Genomic DNA, 20,320 nt, shown 5'->3' with positions numbered 1-20,320 from the left:
TTCTTGGTAAACCTGTCACCTTTGATGTGACAGTCCCTGGCTTGTTAACATTATGTCACCTCCATTTTTAGCATACTGTTAACCCCTAATTTGCATAACGGAAGCCTCCTATCGTTAGAGGACGAAAGGGAAAGGTTTTCTATAGCAAGGTAAATCGTAAAATATTAATGCTGTTCGATACCAGATTTGTAAGAAAGTTAGGCTCTTATGAAGCAATGTAGGAAAATAAACAGCTTGGTATGCTATCCTATAGTTTTCTAGTCAAAGTCTCTACTAAATATGTTTTTTTTTAGTAAACTATCTTGTTAATAACTAGATATTGGATGACTTCGATCTATTTCATTTTGTATTCTACATATCTGTACGATAGAAAAATAGTTAACTTATTGATACATTAATATTTATACTTAGATGTTTTAGTGTGTGCGCATCTACGTACGGAGATATGTGTACGCTATGTACAGGAAATGTTTTTCAGGTGAATGATGCAAATAAAATGTGACACGACAATCTCTCTAAATAGATTTACGCACACCTATGTGTGTTGTATGCGATTTATACATCATACATTTATAATTAATATGTCACTGACTAAACACTTCCTAAGAATAAAGGACTTTTGAGTTTCAGTCTTCGGAGCGAAGATTTAAATTTTATATACTTATGCCTGATATTATTCTCCTCAAATTTAATGTCAACGGAATCAACATGGCATCCAAAAGATTTAAACTTTGTCACATTTTTGATTTACCTAATTAAGCTCCTCTTTTAAATAATGAGGGATCTTGTAACTAAGTCGTAAGCGTACCCCCTCCCCACCACCACCACCAAAATAATAATTATAAAATCGCCGACCCCTCCGAGGTCTATTACATAGTACTTGTGTTCTTTTAAAGTATTTCTAGGGAAAAAATGAAAAGACTCAATACAATACCGTATCTTACATCACTAGGTGTGGTACCGGTGAAAAATGAAGTGGACAGTTGTTGGAGTGTTGATTACTGTTCAGGTAAAATATTACATACTCGAGGCGGAAAATTGCAATGAATTAATTGTATTAAATTTGCCAAAGTTTGATAAAAAGTATATTTCTATGGGTCAGAAAAGGCGCAAAATCGTTGTCCTCCAGCTAAGATCAAGAAAAATGCCTTGCTACTGAATTTTTCAAACATATTAGAAAATGAAGAATCTCAGTTAATTTCAAAGATATATTTTTAAAAAGAAGATTATTTATAACTGTTGTAGTTCATTTCTATTGTTTGTGGAGTACAAGATAGCCAGCAGACGATCCATGATCATTTACAATCGGAACACCTTATCCCTGTTCAAAGCCAAGCAGCAAAGTCTCATCTGGTATACGAAGGTAGCGGGGACATAAATGACCAATCAGAGAAGACCCCTGTCTACAAGGTCACCCGACCTCCTCCGTCTTCCAAACCGCCGAAGGAGGCACAAAACTTTGAAAATGGTTAGAAGTACTTTCCTTAATTTCTTTAGAAGAATTCAATTTAGAATCATATGTAAATTATTGAGAAAAAAAATTATACAGATAAACAAGTAAATAGGATACGATGCTTAGCATTTGATATTCAAATGCAAATTTCAATATTATTTTGTACTGAAACCCAAGGGAGGAAAGCATTTTTATGTTGACCCCTTTCTATTGTAACAGGTGCTTCCGTTGTGATCCTACATAAACCGTCGCCTGCTATTATAGTTCTGATAGTGATTCTGATACTTCTGCTTCTGACGTCACTGCTCGCCATTGGTTATCTTTGGAGGCGCGTTCGAGTTCTAAAGGAGAGACAACACAAAAAGCCATACCCCACAGAGGGGGAGTTTGACGAGGATGAATACTCAGTGATGATGGACTGGAACACCACTTAACACTCATCAGGGCTGCAATCCTGTCTACAAAAGCTGTCTCCTAGTTAACGAGGATGCGCGATGACCTGGGCTATTCCAGGTCTAGCAGTGCAAGAATTAACTATTAACAACATTGTAAAATTTCTACAGTTGTAAAAATTGTGAAACTTACCAATTATTACAAAACGGTCTCAATACTCCATCGAAAATTATTTTTATCAAGTTTCTGTAATAAACAAAGATTTAAAATCAAAAATCAATCTTCTGCGTATTTATATACATATACATGCATAACGCTGGCTGTATAGCGTTTTGCTTGACATTTTCAATTCAGAAAATGACAAAAAAATTGCAAGTCATTGATGCTTATATTTAAACATTACATGCATTTAATGTTAGTATGATGGTAAGTAAACATGCTTAAAGGCCAGAAAAACAAGAAGGCAAAGTGAATATATGAGTAGATCAGTGGATCATATTCCATGAAAGAGTAAACATTCCCAATCGACCGCTCACACCCGCCGTGAGCCTTTGTCTTGATAGACTAAATCGAGTAATAGACAATTAAGTATGACAAAAAAATAATGGTCTAAAACTTGTTTTTCAGCATAATTCCTCCGAAGGATAGGCTGTATTTTCAAACATTGTCATTGTATTGAGCATAGAATTTTTGAGATGTTAACTTAAAACATTTTTGTTAATAGTAAAATAATATACCATTGTAACATAAACTTCTTTGTCAGATGTATGCCTTGGTTTAAAGATCGATGCAAAGTATATGGAGGTGATAACGGAATTGTGATTCTACATAAATAAGTGAAGGTCACGACAGAAAAGTTTACCCTAAAGTTTTGATATAATTTTGCCATAAATGTCACTAGTAAACACTCAAATAAGATACAGATGTGTCAGACTTTGAGTGAGTCTTTGTACCGAGTTCAGTTTTTCGTCAACGCATGAATGGAAATGATTCTTGATATAGTCGTTATTATAATCAATACTGTCGTCGGTAGGTCGTATCAAAATGTCGAATTAAACAGCAATTTCTTGAGAAAGAAAGAAATTTCTAAGAAACTTCTTAGTGTAGAGGTTTTTTAAAAAATAAATTCGTACGAATATAAAAAAAGGCTACATAGATATTGTCAAAAAGAAACTGAAGCCATTATTTAAGGAATAATCCAATTTACATTTTATAATAAACTGTTGGGTTTTAACCCTTTATAAATATTATTCAAAATATTTTACATAAAATAAAATCATATTTTTTGCCATGGTTTCAACTGATAAAACACACACCCAAGGTTTTAGAAAATTTGATTTGGCTTCTGTGAAAAATGTACAAGCAAACAAGGCTTTTGCAAAAAAACATTTTTTAAAACCTTGATTTGGCTTCTCATCTGAAAATCAATTTTTTTTGCTGTATACAGGACACCCCCAAATTGAGTTGGCTTCTAGACAAAAATTTAAGGTATGTCATTCGTGAAATTTGTTAAATCAACGATTTATTGATAAGTATATTTTGGATAAGTACTCATATAGATTGACTCAAAATCGCAGAGAAAATGGCGGGTCAGTGTGCATCTTACTGACCTACGGTTCAGTGAAGTTGACATTTTTGCACTTAGAATTGAACAATTTGGTTAATTACTCAAACCTTAATTATATTTTATCAGTTGAAACCATGGCAAAAAATATGATTTTATTTTACGTAAAATATTTTGAATAACATTTATCATTGAAAAAATTTTGCAAATTAATGCGCGTAAATTATTGTGTGACCTTTTTGCACTAAAAAGTAACATATTTTGGGGTATTAAAAAACTAAATAGGCAATAAAACATTTTCTTAAATCAAGCTTTTTTACGACTTAAGTGCTGATCAGTCACAATTATCGAGTACTATAAAATAATGAAAGAAAAAGTAGGGGTCAGTGATGTTAATTTTGAAATATTGGTCAAAATATGTGATTTGCAGGCAAAAAATGGTGTAAATTTTATATTGACTTATTTGACATATCTTCATTTTTTGGCAAAGTTTGTTGGAGGAAGGTGTAAAACTTGTTCTAAAAATATAAATTAAGACCTATATTAAATATTCCTAGCAATATCATAATGGAAAATATTCTCCGACAAATTGAAAAGGTATGTGAGACTAAAGATCTAAGATATTAAATTTAATAAATGTGCAGATTTGCAGAATTATCTGCTAAATATCGTTCCACCACAAAAAATAGTCCCTCACAAATCTTGCTTCTTTGTAGCTTTTTGAGCAGTTTTTTCGTTTAATGTTAAAACAATAACATTGTTGAATTTTTGATAAACAGTTTTGAAGCAAGAGGTTCTGCGTGAACTTTTCCAAAAAGCTGACGAGTGACCTACCTTAAGAGAAGTTCAAGGAACCAGAATTTTGTTTAAAAAAAAAAAATAAACATTGTGCTATCGACGATCATACGTCCCCAAGGATAGAGATTAAAAACCTTACCACAAACATGGCACCCCCTCTCGCTTTCCCAAATACATGTATAACTTAGGATACTGTGAAAAATAAATGAGGAGTCAGGGAACCATGCTTTTACCCCCAGTCCTCTTTCCCATGGTGAAAATAAAAATGTCAAAACTGTTGCATGGCGACCTTCAAGCATATTCCAAAAGATGAGTTGGCTTCTGTATATGAAATAAATGTAAGCGAGATCCAGGAAACACGGTTTTTGTAGAAAATTATCCTTTTTGATCCCCAATCACCCTCCAAAACAAAAAAAGATTATGAAATTTTATGGAACATTTACAGAACACCCTCAATAATATTCCAAAAGATGAATTGGTAAGTGTACAAATTCAGTTGGTTTGTAGTAAAATTAACTACTATTAATATAGTTATAATATGAATATAATGGCAGTGTCCATGTTTTTCTATGTGAAATTTGCCTCTCTATATTGTTTTACTGTAACGTGTAAAGAGGAATAACTCGTGTTGTCCCATGTTATTCAGAAGCCGCCACACACCTCACGTCATAGGTATGGATATAATTTTTTGCTATGGGAAACCTAAAACATGTGACGGATCAAAAAGTAAAATAGGAGGTCAGTCACAATGGCATTATGAAATAAATATTCTTTGAGAGTCTCATCAAATTTCATTTGGTGGTATAAGAGGAGTTGCGGATAATAGATGGGTACCCCAAAGCGTAACAGACGGACGGATGGACGGACAGCTAGACAGACGGACATCCCGATTACTATATACCCTCGGTTAATTCCCACTTAGCCAACATTTTGAAAAAAACCTATTCCCACATAGCCAACATTTTGATTTTTACACCTGAGTGACCAACAGACTATAGTCTGTTTTCAGGCAATCAATAATCAATGTAATTATAAAATCAGAGTAATAAAATTAAAGTTCCAGAATTTTTTTTGTAAATATTTAAAATCTGCAATTTTTAAAAAATTAAATATTAATAAAATTATAAAATTAATTTTATAAGAAATGAAGTATTTAATGATGAAACAAAAAAGAAAAGTGAGAGAATTTTGAATATTCTAATATAATTAACATTTGAGATTAGAAATATTATTTTATCTGAGTATGTAATATTTGATCATGGTAACTTATGAACACAGTAATCAAAGCTGATGCAATGTGATTTATTATCTGATGAAGACACCAGCTTAAATATTCATTTTATTTGTATAGTTTTACTCTACTATGGAAAATGCCCCAAAATTATTAAATAATTACAAAATTAAAAATTAAAAAATTACAAAATGAATCAATTAAAAATACATGTATCAATGTTTGTACATTTTAAAATAGGCATGTTGCAGCATATTTTGTCTTTTTCATTTTTAAAACAATAAAAGAAGGAAAGACTCTATACAATCTAAATATAACCAATGAATTATGCATTTTTATTTTATAAGAATTATACCTAAATCTACATGTTTATATGGCATATCTGAGCTAAAATATGAAAAGGGATTAAGTGTAAATATACAAGTATAAATATACATGGTAAAATTAATCTGATATATGTTTAAATTCAAATTCTCACCAATTTTGAACTTGTAAAACCTACCTTTATCATAGAGTTTAATTGACTTAAATTTTTTCTCCTCTCTAAATGTAAAGTCGACAAATAAATGGGTTATTGTTAAAAATCCTTGATATCTTTACTTTGAAATGTGCATGATTATGTAATTTACAAAATAACCCTATCTTTACATAAAATAATCAGAAAGTTTTTTTTTTAATTTTGATCATCTGATGTAACTGTTCTTAAATAAATACACACTCAAATTAAAATAGACAAAAATTAATAAATATTTTATTCATCTTAAAACAGACTATAGCCTACCTGTAATTAATTTCTTTTGTTCTCCTCCTGTACCCCATTCCCACTTAGCCAACACAGATTTACCTGTGTTTTACCTATATTTTTTCAAAATGTTGGCTAAGTGGGAAGACACCATACCCTCCCGCTTTTCAAGCAGGGGTATAAAAAATCGAAAACTTTACTTTAATCTAGTACGGAACACCCTCTATCATGGTCCAAAAGATAAGTCGGCTTCTGCACAAAAATGTAAGAGTTGTTTAAGGAACCAGATTTTTGTAGAATTTTTTCTTCATCAATCCCTCATCCTGTGGTGAAAATAAAATTTCCAAAAACTTATTGCACACGTTTTGGCGAATAAAAAGTATATTCCAAAAGATGAGTTGGCTTCTATACTTAAAACAAATGTAAAGGGAGTTAAGAGAACCAGTTTTTGTAGAAAATTCTCGTTTTTTGACCACCAATCGACCTCAAAGCAAAAACTAGAGGTACTGTGAGCAATAAACTCACTGAATGATACCCCGCCTCACATAAGATAATAATGGCAAAGTCCATGTTTTGCTCTGGGAGACCCAAAAGAAGTGTCAGATCAAAAAGTAAAATATGAGGTTCACAATGGAAAAAGAATCTGGATAACTTTCATTAAAGTTTATTCAGTAGTATATAGGAGGAGTTGCGGATAAGAGATGGATACCCTTCAATATTATAGAAAGAACGACAGTGTCCATGTTAGGAGGTCACAATGGTACTAAGTAAGAAAGATTCTGTGAAAGTCTCAATAAACTCATGCAATGGTATAGGAGGAGTTTCGGAGAAGAGATGGGTACCCCAAAGCGTAACAGACGGACGGACGGACGTACATCCCGATTACTATATTCCCTCCCACTTTTCAAGCGGGGTATAATAAAGATTCTGAAACATTATTGCAGTAACAATGGTATTCAAAAACATAGAAGCTACGCAATCACGGGCCTCCAAAACATAAGAGATGGATTCAGGTGTCATGGAGGAGTGAGCATCCCTTGCCGACCAGTCACACCCGCCATGTGCTCCTTGTCATGATCAGGAAATAACAATGGACTAACAATAAGTGTGAAAAAAAGTCAGTCAGCATTTGATTCAATGGTGAATTGTATTTGCTGACAAGGTCATTGTATCGACCATTGAACTCACGAAATGATGATTTTTAACGAGACTGCTGATGTTCTTGTTTCATCAACTTGTTTGTCAATAATTTACCTCGTTTCAGAAATTGTTCATACGTAAAGCATGCTCTTGCGTATCGAATCAACTGAGATATATAAAATCCATGTGCAGATGATGAAGGTATATTGCTGTATAAGTGAGGGAAGTTGACGATTGAAAAGTTAAAGTCATCACCTTTATCATAGAGCTTAGTTGTTAGATTACCATTAACGTATTTTTCAGGTCCAAATATGTGTCAGACTTTGTAGTATCTTTTGTCTCAAGCTCACCAGGATATAATTATCGTATCGACATAAGAATGGAAATAACCATCCTTTCTATAGAAGACACACTCGTCATTTTTTAAGATTTTGAAGAAGAGTGGACATTCAAAGGTCCATCCCATTCCCACAAACAGGATTTGTTTTAGTATGAATAAGGACCAATTAATTTATTATCTTAAAAATCAAACATTTACATAATTATCAAAACAAACAAATTACAAGAAGACGGTTTGAAAACGTCATCTTGTTTGGATTTTTAAAAAATATTTTGCACGAAAAAGCAAGTGTTTTTCAGATAATTTTTTTTTTTTTTTTTTTGATAATACAAATTAAATAGTCATTTTATTTCCCCTTATAAACACTGTCTTCTATTCTGACTCAAAATGTGGTCCCCAACGTAGAGTATTTCTTATCATAATAGTTAACTGTTTCTGACAATCACTAATATTTGAAGAGTCAACAATCTTTCACTCATTTATTTATTGAAAAAATTTAACTGTGAGCTAGATTTTCTTTTTAAATTATTCTTATACATCTGGCTATTGCAAAATCATTTAATAAAATAAAATTACATTCTTAAATCTGTGCGCTGACACAAATTACAGTAGTATGTAAATATTAACATTTGGTTGAAATGTACACTGACTTCACATAGTTGTTACATTCTTTTGAGGGTTGATAATTGATACATGAAAGAATTTAAATCTGAGTTGATTTGACAGAAAGGAGACAAATAAAAGGGTCAGTTGATTTTTTTTTTACCACTTTAGGTTATATTTAATTAGATACTTCATTTACTTAACTAAGCAATTATTGGTAATAGTAAAACCACCATGTGAAACTTAAGAGGTATACTGTGAGCAATGAGCTCATTAAATGATACCCTCCCCTGCCTCCCATTTTATTACAATGGCACAATCCATGTTTTGCTCTGAGAGACCCGAAATAAGTTTCAGATCAAAAAGTAAAATAGGAGGTCACAATGACAATATGCAACAAAGATTATGTGAAAGTTTTATTAAATTTCCTTCAATGGTATAAGAGGAGTTGCTGATAACAGACGGACGTACATACATATGGACGGACGGACATCCCGATCAATATATACCCTCCCGCTTTTCAAGCGGGGAGTATAATAAGGTTAGTTTTAGCAAAAACGTTGAACTTCCCCATAAATTTTTATTGTGCGGAACTATTGCTTTCATATTTCAAAAGTGTATTCCTTGTGACAAGATCTTTCTTTGGGTACCACCAAATTTGACCTCTTGACCTTTACCTTGGAGTTTGACCCACTTTTACAAAAAACCCTACAAACTATAACCTTGCCTAGCGGCAGAACCGTAGCTTTCTGCTTGAGAAAATTCGGACAGATACGGCCATACCCATTGAAAAGTTGGTGCTAGGGCTTTCACACACGGTATACGCCATGTGTTTATGGTGACAAGAATGTATTGGTATAAATATTGTTTGACGTTGACCCTATAGTTTGACTCACTTTAAAAAAAAAAAAAGTATCCATATGACCATAACTTTTGAACATTTACTCTAACAGTATGACATTTTGTTTGATACAGTGCGTTAAAGCTTTAGATTTAAATCACCATATTTCTCAATGATTTCTCAAATGAAGATTTGACTGGATTTTGACTGACCATGTGTTGCTGCTTACTACAAATGTAGTACTCGTATATAATCTAATCAGTGCGATTGGTCAGTATTATCAGTGTAATGCTGGATTCTCCGTTTCATATGCAAAGTATTTATTTAATTGAAATCAAATATCCAATCGATGAGAAATATGGTGACCAACACTTAAAACTTTAGCACAATCCATCAACCAAAGTGACACGCTGTTTTTGGAATGAGTGGTACTAGGGCTTTCATATTTCATAGGTGTAGTCTTTATGAAAAGATCTTCCACTTGATATCAACAATTTTTTTTACCTTGACCTTGGAGTTTGACTTGCATTTGAGAATTTTCAACCTTCGCCATAAGCTGCCATACACGGACATCAGTGCTTCACAAACACATTTTATTCGAAACACAAATGCTCACGTATCCCTGCAGCATAAGGCGAGGATTAAAGTTTCTCGAAAAGAAGTCAAACTCCAAAGTCATGCAAGAGATAAAAAAAAATAATGTTACCCAAAGAAAGGTCTTGTCACAAGGAAAATGTCTTTGAAATAAGAAACCCTAGCATCAACTGTTCATACATATGACCAAGGATGGTCTTTTTTAAATGCAGGGTTAAGGAAAAGGACAAAATTTAATGGAAAGGTATTGTCACAAGGAATTCACATGAGTGTAGGACATGAAAAAATCCTAGTACTAACTGTTCAACACTTATGGCTAAGGTTTAAGTTTTTCAAACGAAGGCCAAACGCCAAACACTGTTGGGTCAAAACTGTTGGTAACCGAGGGATGTCTTGTGACAAGGAATACGTACACCTGTGAAATTTGGAAGTCCTAGCACCAACTATTCAAAAGTTATGGCCAAGTTATTTAAAAGTAGGTCAAACACAAAGGTTAAGGTCAAAAACATTTCATTCAAAGTAAGTCAGGCGTACAGGGCAAAAACTATATGCCATCGAATATTTGAGTACTAGTATGAGGGCATAAAAAGTGTCTTTTCGCCATGTATTCAGAAGGATAACGTGATAGTTCTTGCATAATGGAGTCGATCATGTGATTTCACTCATTTCAAGTGGTTATCACTTCATTTGCGCAAAAATACACACATTTCTGTACAAAGTTTGAGTCAGTTAGGTTATGTATTAAGGTGTTTGATTTTTACAAAGAGGTTATTTTCTTTTTAAATCGTATACATTGTTTTGTTTTCTAAACAAAGGATCAAGAGTTTTTGTTGGTATACAACCTTACATGGGGGCCATATAATTATCAAAGGTATACCATTATCGCAAAAGATAGTATCTTAGATATTGTATGTCAGAAATCCTTTGTAGAAGACAAGGCACCACGTTTAAATCGTCTGCCATTTAATAGACCACGTGATGCGTGACCAGATTACACATTTGAGATCGCGCGCTAACGTTCAACCCTTGAGCCCAACGAACGATTCAATGTTTTTTTTACAAATTGAATTTTTATTGTTTTAAAGTCACAGAGATATTTTCCCTTCACTGATTTTATTTTTGCATTTGGAGTAGCTTATTTCTTATTCAGGTTTGTACTGAAACGGTTTTTTGAATATATTCTTATGTCATTTTGTTTGAAAATATCCTTTAATATAGAAAGTTAAAAAAAAATCGCAATGTAAACTATGGATTCTAAAATGTCTATAATAAAATACATCTAAATTGCTTAATTTTTTTTAATGAAGAACTTTACACATATTGCAAAGGTATAAAGATGGCTCAGATGTCTGAACGTAAATGTAAGTGTCCGATTGGTTAAATTTGACACTGTTGTGTCTAAAGGTAATAAACAAAAATTGATTACCTGGTTGTTTTCAGCGGCCTTTTATTTTATATTCTAAGGACATCAACAATAAACACATACGTTAGAAAAGTGCCATATCATGTCAAAGGTCTGTAAATATGAGCGGTAAAATTGATTTGGAAACACGCTACTGGACACAGCTTTTTCATATTTGTTTGGAAGATACATGTTTAAAGAAAACGACTAAATTCACTCTCCGTCCACTCTCTCTTTTTTTTAGCCACGATGACGCTTTTGTTGCCCAACAGATGACGGAAGTGTAGATTGTTTGAACATCAAGACTGTCTCTGGAAGTGCTTTTCTTAGACGACAATGGAGTATTAATTGATCTTCATAATGTTGGCTATGACAGAAAAAAAGTTTCGGATTCCTGGAGAAGACCAAGAACATCGACAACCGCCGATTCACTGGCAACTCAAATACGACACCACGCATGACGTCAGATTCGAGTCCATGCGTAGTCCAGTCCGACACGGTCAGCTCCACCGGATTCACCGTGACCTTACAAAAGAGACGGAGCGCAAGATTCGCGCTTATGACCGCGGTCAACGGATTTTTACTGCTGAAGTTCGAAGGTACTCTCAAAAAGTTCAAAACAGACTGGCTACTTTACGAAATATTACAAACAGCGTGAACACATTGCTTTCAATGAAGTACAGCTACAACGACTGGAAAAAACATGATTCTGATGCCCGCCATCATTTTGCCAAGACGTCAGAAAATGCTCGAAAGATTGATGATCAAAAGCTGCTTTTCCGCGTTTCCCATCGGGAAGGTGGCGAAAAAGTAACAACGGCTAAAACGGAACTGTCACGTGACGATTTAGCCCTACCGGAAGTCAGCACGACAAAAACTCTTCCACCTCAGACTATGGTTGTTCACAGGGAACTTACAATGCCTTAATCTTCAAAATGTGATGCTTTATTGCACCAAATGTTAGTTATCGATTGATTATGGAGACTGGGGATCGTGTTAATGACAATTTTGATAAACAAATCTCCACAAAGCATCACTTTGGGGTTTTCATATGAATAATAAATTGTATATGTATTTAAAAATTTATTTTTATTGTTAGATTATCTACTGACCAAATACCCTTTAACTGGAATGACCATATCACAAGACTGCCGTTGACTGAAGGATTAAGTTCGTTCCTAGAAGAATGTTTTTATTACATTTGGCTACATTAGATTTGCTTTAATAATACATTTTTCTGAAAAATATCATTCTACAAAAATTTTTGGGTATTATTTTTAAAAATTAAAGTAATTTAAGATTTTGATAAATATTGCTAATGCAAAAAAATGCTATTCAGTGGATAAATTGTAGAAAGAAAACAATTGAGTTGTTGATAAACATTTGCTATATTTTAATTTCTACGTATCTCAAATTCACCAATGAATATGACGCCAAGTGTGAAACATTGTAAAACAGTATTATTAAGACTTTATCTTTTAATTTTATTTGTTATGGTATGGTGATTTTATTCTGAAATTGACACCTTTAATTAGCAAATACATAAAACAAATATAAACACAGCACAAAATATATAAAAGCACTTCATTTCAAATTATTTAAAAAATGAGAAGAATTGTCAAGGATCCTAGAGGCTATTCTTGGTCCTTTTCTACATTGGCATAATCGTTGTCCGTCAGCATGAATTCATTGACCGATTGGTAGCAAAAATCGTAGTCCTCCTGTAAATACAACACCAATATTTAAATAAAACAATGCATTGTACTTAATGTTGTAAACTACAGCTATGAGAGAATGGCGTACCTGAGTCGCAATGAACTTTGGATTCCTTATATGGAACTGTCGAATGGTTTGGAATATGTCTACAGACTTCTCTATAATTGCGTCTTGTATAGCGTAAGATACGGCACATAATAATCCCGGACCTGATATTCCGTCACTGTAATCGACAATATGAATTGAAATTCTTTATCAAAATGTAGATTTTTCATACGTCTCCAATCAGTTTTAAAATCAGAAAATCTTACGATTTACATATATGTTTTGTCTTAAAGCAATATGAGCTGCATTTTTTAAATTTTATTTATTTGCTGTTAAAATGTGTAATTATGATAAATTTGTATGTAGCTTAAACCTTAATGATCAATTAGACTAAAATAAAGTAGAAGCAAGACTTCTTTATACAATCCAATATACAGTTTTATAAGAAATAATTATTATACAGGACGACAATAATGTATTGTAATTTTGATTCAATCGGAGCTTATAACTTGTTCTTCCAACGCAAATATGAACAACAGAAGTTCATTAACGTCATTTTTTTCTGTCATTGAAATACACATTAGTTATTTACAGCTCATATTGCTTTAACTTTGATTAGGTTTAATATTTTATTCCTTTTTCCATCGTTAAATATAAACAAAACCAACAATAATTTGAAATTAAAGTAATCCTGTAAGCAAAGATTTACCTGCTCAGAACAATAGTTTCTCCAGTGAGTGAGCTGGCCTTTTCCGTGTGTTCAATTAGCACTGCCAGATTCGCCATTTCCGAGGCGGTCATTTTTGATTTCTTTCCATCAATACAACATCTTATCACGGTGATCTCGTCACTCTGTTCTGTGTTCTTTATAATAAGATATGCATTAATGAAAGTACATGCAATAATGTCTTTCCTACCACTTCTTCATTCCTAAATACAATGTAGCTACCTTTGTCTCGTCAATTATGAAGTATTTTGAAGAAATAAATCAACAAAACAACAGATACTAGTATACAGGTGTAGCAATGGGTCAGATGGGAAAATGAAAGGGATAAACATTTCTATTAATTTAAAAAATATCATAGTAAAAACGCACACTATTCTTTATTTGTATAAATGACCTTACTCTGTTTGTGATTTCCACTACTGAATCTGATGCGTTGACGTTTTCGTTGATGGCAGAGCTGGAGATGGAAATTGCCATATAACTGGTCACACGGGTCTCACCGGCTGTAGGCAGAAAACTCCCCAGCTAAAAATTCATTAAGTACTTGATATTAGAATTTATGAAAAAAGAAAGGTATTAAGGCATTAAATGTACATGTATATACTGATCACAAAAAAATTGTCCTTCCGTCGTGAAAATTAAAAAAAATAATATAGAACAAAGTCGAATCCTACATCGCATCTGTAAGATACCTACAATATCGCTTGACTGTTTGTCCACAGACACGACAACAGCTGCTTCTGACGTCATGACGAAGTTCCACAAGTCCACGTCCATTGTCGGCATCAAAGACTGTACCAGCTGAAATCCTCGGCTCTCCCCGTACGCCTGGGTTAGTGCAATATACCGTTATAATTATTTTGTATTTTTTAAAGTTGATAGATACAAAAGATTAATAGAAATCTCATCTGTGAAACCAAATAAAGCAATTTACCTACCGGTATTTTAATTGTTTGAAGTTTCCCAGTACTAGCGCTATCTCGGCCTAGTTTAAAGAAAAAAAATAAACAAAAATTATTGTTTTTTCTTATCCTAAATTTACTTAAACGAGTCTTTGACTTTTAGATGAACAATAGAGAGCAGGGAACAAAAAATAGTAATACAATGTCTTCTGAAGAAATATGGGAAATGCCGAGTGGTAATGGTACTCACCTTTGGCGGCCTTTATACCTTTCCGTTTAGGTTTAGGATTAAGGTTATCAGCAGTGAAAACACCCCTCATGTCTTGTAGTATCTTGAAAACAAAAAAAATTAACATCGTAGCAATTATCCATCGGACATATGAAATTTATATCTCCCTTTTCATTCGATACGCAAGAGCATGGTCTGTGTTTGTACAATTTCTAAAACGAGACAAGCTATTAACGAATGCTGACATATCAAGTTTCTCTCCATTGTAAACTGAACTGTCTACGGATATTTTCGTTGTCAAACATGACATCACTATTTAGGTCACTTGACACACGTTTCCAACTCTAATAAATGTTCTCCTAATTTTTTTTCGTTTCTATGGACTCTTGAGCTTCATTATTCTTCGTTATCTATTATTTCCATATTTACTGGTTGAAAAATTTATCTAGCTGTTTTTCATCTTTAATTCTTTTTTAAAAGTTATGCTTTTGATGTTTAGGAAATATAATTCTATTTCCATATAAATTCAATTATTGTCACTTCATCACAGTCCAAAACAAACATTTATTATTTAGATACAAGTCTTTGGAGTTCAAAGATATAAATGTTTTAGAACTGTATAAAGTTGATTTTAAAAACAAAAATGAAAAAGCAATTTAAAAAGAGACAAAAGAATATGGCAGGAAGTTGAAACTGCGTTAATGATATCAAAACGACAAGTGCAGTCAGCAATTTTTAGGATGCATCAGCTTTGAATAAGACATAAAGACTTACTTGAAATTCTTTTAAAGTCCTTTTCACTGACTTGTTAGACGGATCTTCGAGTTTAAAAAATTCTTTTGGAAAATCTTTCCTCTTTATGGTTGTGTTTTTGTGATTGAGTGCTTCATAAATTGTATGATAAACATACAGATACTGATCCTAAAAAGGAAAATTATACTAGTGCTTAGGAGTTTGTAGATTCTGTATGCAAAGTTTAATCTTCAACAATTGAGGTTCCCTAAAGTTTGAACGTTTTAAGATAAGAGGTTCTTATTGTTAACTATATCACATCATGAATACCACCTTGTCCTATAGGACTAATTGGGAGGTCTCTCCTGAGAAGAAGATTTGTCTGGATCATGTTCATGCGGTCCTTCCTCATCAGCTTGATGAAGTTGAACACCTGTACCTGATTGGTCAGTTTAGCCTGCTTCAGGAGGGAGTCCAGGGCGATAAAGGTTCCAGTCCTCCAAATTAACTAGATCACAAACGTCATAAATATATCATTCTCACATTTTGGAATTTCGTTTTTGTCAAAATATTAGAAAGAAAGTTTCAGGACTTAAATGACTGTTTTTTGAATAAATTTTTACTCTCATATATCATTACAAACAGTCGAAGCAAAACACTAGTATAAGCCTTTTTCCCGTCAAAATACTCTTGACCAGTGCTCCACCTAAATGGGTCAATATAAAAAAAAGCAGCTAAATGGTTCATGTGCAATTAAATATTTCTGTTTCTTTTTTGTATTAAATTGATAAAGCTGCACAATATAATCAACATTAAAACCAAATATTTTTTTTGTATGGAAGTATTATCAAACTGTGTTTGTCATTGGTCTTTTTATAAAATTTTGTCGTATAGAATCAAGTGAAAAACTTATGAATGCAACAATAAACATTTACTAATACAATGTTTACTGATAAGAAAAGTTTCATGTCCAGTGAAATGTTTTCAATCATATTTGTAATTGGTGAGACAAAAATAAAAAGACACACTTTGGCGGCCTTTATAAATCTAAAATTTTATGTTTTTTTCAATGGTTTATGTAATATAAAGTTATCTCTTACATTTAAACTTATTAAAAGGGAAAAATAACACCTTTTAGGTTGGTTACTCATGTCTTGTAACACCAATATCTTCAGAAAATGACCTAGCACTTAAAAAAAATTTAACATTAAAATTTTTATGTAACAATTAACATACAGAAATGAAATATGAAACATAAAATGATCTTATAACAAAAAGAAGTCTGGTAACACCAATGACAATTATTGTCACTTCATCACAGTCCAAAACAAACATTTATTATTTAGATACAAGTCTTTGGAGTTCAAAGATATAAATTTTTCTAGAACTTTTCTTCATAAAGTTGATTTTAAAAACAAAAATGAAAAAGCAATTTAAAAAGAGACAAAATAATGTGGCAGGAAGTTGATCTCAACTGTGTCGGATATAACGTTTTAAATCCCATATCATTAAAGAAAGTGCATAAAATGTATAAATCAAAATCTCTTGTCAATTTTTACTTCACTGCATTGGTGTTACCATAAAAAGGTAACTATTTGTAGAGAGATAAGACATAAAGACTTAACTTAACTAATTTTACTTTACTAAAGTAACCTTTTTCATACTTGGCCTGTGAATTTTTCAGAAGGGAAAATATATTTTCTGAGCATAAAAAAATGTTTGTCATTGACATGTATATGATCTCTTGTCATTGGGATTGTATATTTGAAACGAGTCTTATAAAAAAATATGTATTGGAAAATAAATCAAAATACTTTCAAACACCATAAATTAGGTTTGCAAAGTAGAATACAAATAAATGACTTTTCTAAAAAGGAAAATATATTTTGCCTCCAAAAGTAATTTGTTTTGTCAATGGTGTAACCATTCTGTCATTGGTGTTAAACTATAAGTAATGCAAAAATTGAGGTATTAGTCATAAAATGATCTGGTATCTCTTTTAAGATAAGAGATAAAAGTTTTGTCCACATTGCTATCAGTTCACCTATTCATCTTACAAAAAAGTTCAATGAATATCTAAAATTGTTTTGAAATAACATGGAACACCACTGACAAAAAAAGTCTGTATAGTGTACTTTTTTACTTCTGAAGTCCATCAATATGTTTGATCATGAATATCAAAGAACTTTTTCTGTTGTTTTTGGTTAGAAGTGATTAATATGACTTAGGAGATATTCTCTTATCAGGAATGATAACTCTTTTGTAGCAAAAACAAAAATAGTAACACCAATGACACAAATTTCTTGTACAGTCATATTTAAGGCTGTATCAGTTAAATGGAAGATGGGGTTCAATATAATACATATTCTATTTAACATTTACTTTTGCATACATGATTTTTCAGAAAAAAATTCATACCATTTTTGGCAAATTTATTATTTGAAGAGAAAATTCCATTGACAGCTGAATTTGACTGTTTTTTGATAAAAATTTTTGACTTAAATGAAATTAATTATGTGAAAATTTCTATTAGTAAGTAGAAAGTACTAGATGTCATACCTTTTAAAGCAACAATCAAAATACCCTTGATTTTACAGAAGTGCTCCAGCCTTTTTTTTATAATGTGAATCCTATATTTTTGTTTTTTATTTGAGCAATACACATCAAGAAAGAAAAATCATTTTTCTAGAGTGGGATGTTTTTCATCACGTAGCGATACCGCTTAAAATGATTTGATGGATTGGTAAAGAGTAGAAATCGCCTAAATAACGGCTTTTTGCTAGAAAATACCATCAGATCAATACTATACCTGCAATGTACAACCATAGGACCTATGAAATCTGTCGCTTCAGAAGTCACGTGACGATGGAACGCAACAAGTTGCACGTGATCAGGAGTCCCGTGGTCGGGCCAGGCCATGTAGTGGAAGTGGTGGATGGTTCGACACTCACTGGTCTGTAAGGGCACCAGTAAATATAAGTGCTTCGATCGTGGTTGTTCATTTATTTAAGGAAAGACTTTAATTGCCACCAGATCATACTCTATTAACTGGGTTTGGACAATTTACTCTTGTAAAGTGCAAAACGGTTTATAAAACAAAAAAACTGTTTTAACCAAGATTGAATTTATTTTCTTCTTTTTCATTTAAGTGTAAAAAAAATTGGACAAAATGACTTCAGGTTGCTTGTCATTAAATTACATAAGAAAACAAAGAGTATATGAAGTAAATGTGATAGCAAAATATGACCAACCGTCATGTCTTCCAGTCGAAGGGCCCTTTGTACGTAAGTGACGTGTTTCTTTTCTGCTTGGACTGCTATTCTGTACAGCCCAAACTCTAAAGTCGATCCTTTATTTGGCCAATATTGGGCACATTTTATCTGATAAAGACAGGGTTATATTAATTAAAAATTGCAAATGTATGTGTGTTTGTTCGAGTGTTTTAAATTTTTTTATAATGCAGAAAAGTTCAGAGCTACAAGACTTGTTGCAACTAGTACTTAAAAGACAGAGATGGGAAGAGTATGTTTTCTGATATATTTTTGGTATATTTTTTTTTCTTAGCGATTGTTTTAACTTCATTGATTAAGCCAACATTTTCCATAAAAAGTAATGGATGATACAGTTTGTATCTATTACATCTTAAAGTGAAGGGTATAACAAAACAGTTTTAGACTGGGATTCGGGCAACACATGATTTGTTGGACCTGCGGTCTCGGGCAACATTTTCATTTTCAGGTCCAACAAATCATATGTTGCTTATTCCCAGTCAATAACTGTATAGTACCGGTATTGTTTGCAATGCATTGTCCTAAACAGTTTCGGATTAACGAAACACAAATAAAAACTTTTGTATGAAATTACAAATATCAAATATACATAATTATATTCTCTAGTTTCTTAACCTTATTTTTCTCCTTAAGCTTTGTTAGCATTACGATTTTGCCAGAATAGGTCTGCCACACTAGTCTCCAGAAATCCCCAATAGTCGACGTCATTGGTCCTGTAAGTTAAATTAACCTATATACTTCAACTTCTTTTTAAATGTTTTCAAAATTTTGAATTCGATGATGAAAACAAAACAAGTATACTCTACCTTGCGTTGCAATATAAGCCTTATCCTCCAGGGTACTCTAAATTAAAATAAAATTAAGAATACATGTATAAATAAAATAATAATTTTAAAAATAGGTTTTCTTTAACCATATTCTCCAAGTAATGAGTATTGTTCGGAATTAAAAAGGTTCAAGTTTTTGGCTTTTCAAAAATTATTATTCAAAAAGACCTATTAAAAACAATTATGAACAATTTTTGGGAATAAAATAGATAGAATTATACAGAAATCTAGATCTTATTGCTATTCCGATTTGTGCACCAATGAATTAGAAATACATCTAACGTATAAAATAGAAATGAAAATTAAATGAAAAACACTTACATCTATGTAGTTGGCATTGATGTACTTAGTGTCTGGCTTTCCAGAAAGAGGTGCCAGTTCGACAATCGAATGGTCATCTTTAAAATAAGTTGTTATTAAACGTTTTTTACAGCCCTAAAAAGCCAAACTACTATCGATGAATCCAACGAAGAAAACTTTTATATATTGTGCATTTTATCACATAAAAAAAATTAGACAAAAAATTAACAATAAATGTTTTTGTTGATTTAATAAAGTAAATCAAATAAAAGCCTTAATTTACATGGTAAAACTGTAAGGTATCTGTTCTTTGGCTTATTTTCTGGCTTGTTGGCAAGTTTACAAGGATGAATAACTCCCTTTTGCAATTCCTGCATTATACAATTGAATGTATATAAACACCAAAATCGATTTCATGTGACATTCAATAAATATGAAAACAAATAATTCT

The 20,320-nt window shown here is 32.2% G+C and overlaps 3 protein-coding genes across 3 annotated transcripts in view; 2 read left to right on the top strand and 1 right to left on the bottom strand.

The window, feature by feature from the left end:
- Positions 1 to 19: 19 nt before the first annotated feature.
- Positions 20 to 2,109, top strand: LOC134271318 (uncharacterized). Its single transcript, XM_062753545.1, has 4 exons — positions 20 to 149; positions 953 to 1,009; positions 1,246 to 1,468; positions 1,673 to 2,109. Exons 2-4 carry the CDS (start codon positions 971 to 973, stop codon positions 1,885 to 1,887), a joined length of 477 nt encoding a protein of 158 aa, XP_062609529.1. The 5' UTR covers positions 20 to 149; positions 953 to 970; the 3' UTR covers positions 1,888 to 2,109.
- Positions 2,110 to 10,715: 8,606 nt separating this feature from the next.
- Positions 10,716 to 12,299, top strand: LOC134271309 (uncharacterized). Its single transcript, XM_062753537.1, has 2 exons — positions 10,716 to 10,849; positions 11,346 to 12,299. The coding sequence occupies exon 2, from the start codon at positions 11,462 to 11,464 to the stop codon at positions 12,026 to 12,028; it is 567 nt and encodes a 188-aa protein (XP_062609521.1). The 5' UTR covers positions 10,716 to 10,849; positions 11,346 to 11,461; the 3' UTR covers positions 12,029 to 12,299.
- Positions 12,300 to 12,669: 370 nt separating this feature from the next.
- The window catches only part of LOC134271306 (uncharacterized), a 34,429-nt gene continuing 26,778 nt past the window's right edge, over positions 12,670 to 20,320 (bottom strand). Inside the window, exons 18-32 of the mRNA XM_062753535.1 lie at positions 20,153 to 20,240; positions 19,891 to 19,967; positions 19,549 to 19,585; positions 19,358 to 19,455; positions 18,704 to 18,832; positions 18,251 to 18,407; positions 15,831 to 15,953; positions 15,495 to 15,643; positions 14,742 to 14,823; positions 14,528 to 14,574; positions 14,286 to 14,417; positions 13,989 to 14,114; positions 13,572 to 13,726; positions 12,905 to 13,040; positions 12,670 to 12,822 (exon numbers count right to left, since the gene is read on the bottom strand). Of these exons, the coding sequence (XP_062609519.1) occupies positions 12,736 to 12,822; positions 12,905 to 13,040; positions 13,572 to 13,726; positions 13,989 to 14,114; positions 14,286 to 14,417; positions 14,528 to 14,574; positions 14,742 to 14,823; positions 15,495 to 15,643; positions 15,831 to 15,953; positions 18,251 to 18,407; positions 18,704 to 18,832; positions 19,358 to 19,455; positions 19,549 to 19,585; positions 19,891 to 19,967; positions 20,153 to 20,240 (1,623 nt within the window). The 3' untranslated portion in view covers positions 12,670 to 12,735. The remainder of the gene's footprint in view (positions 12,823 to 12,904; positions 13,041 to 13,571; positions 13,727 to 13,988; positions 14,115 to 14,285; positions 14,418 to 14,527; positions 14,575 to 14,741; positions 14,824 to 15,494; positions 15,644 to 15,830; positions 15,954 to 18,250; positions 18,408 to 18,703; positions 18,833 to 19,357; positions 19,456 to 19,548; positions 19,586 to 19,890; positions 19,968 to 20,152; positions 20,241 to 20,320) is intronic.

The sequence above is a fragment of the Saccostrea cucullata genome, unplaced genomic scaffold, assembly GCF_032062105.1.
Source record: "Saccostrea cucullata isolate Sc308-1 unplaced genomic scaffold, CSIRO_AGI_Scuc_v1 ctg2045, whole genome shotgun sequence".
Taxonomy (NCBI): domain Eukaryota; kingdom Metazoa; phylum Mollusca; class Bivalvia; order Ostreida; family Ostreidae; genus Saccostrea; species Saccostrea cuccullata.
Note: the sequence above shows the minus strand (reverse complement) of the source record. Positions and strands in the feature narration are given on the sequence as shown.

What these genes read in the sequence shown, in the direction of transcription:
- LOC134271318 (XM_062753545.1), top strand. Translation starts at nt 971, where the DNA reads ATGAAGTGGACAGTTGTTGGAGTGTTGATTACTGTTCAG. An exon ending in GAGTGTTGATTACTGTTCAG is followed by an intron (nt 1,010 to 1,245) that starts GTAAAATATTAC and finishes TAACTGTTGTAG; the next exon opens with TTCATTTCTATTGTTTGTGG. An exon ending in GGCACAAAACTTTGAAAATG is followed by an intron (nt 1,469 to 1,672) that starts GTTAGAAGTACT and finishes CTATTGTAACAG; the next exon opens with GTGCTTCCGTTGTGATCCTA.
- LOC134271309 (XM_062753537.1), top strand. Translation starts at nt 11,462, where the DNA reads ATGTTGGCTATGACAGAAAAAAAGTTTCGGATTCCTGGAGAAGACCAA.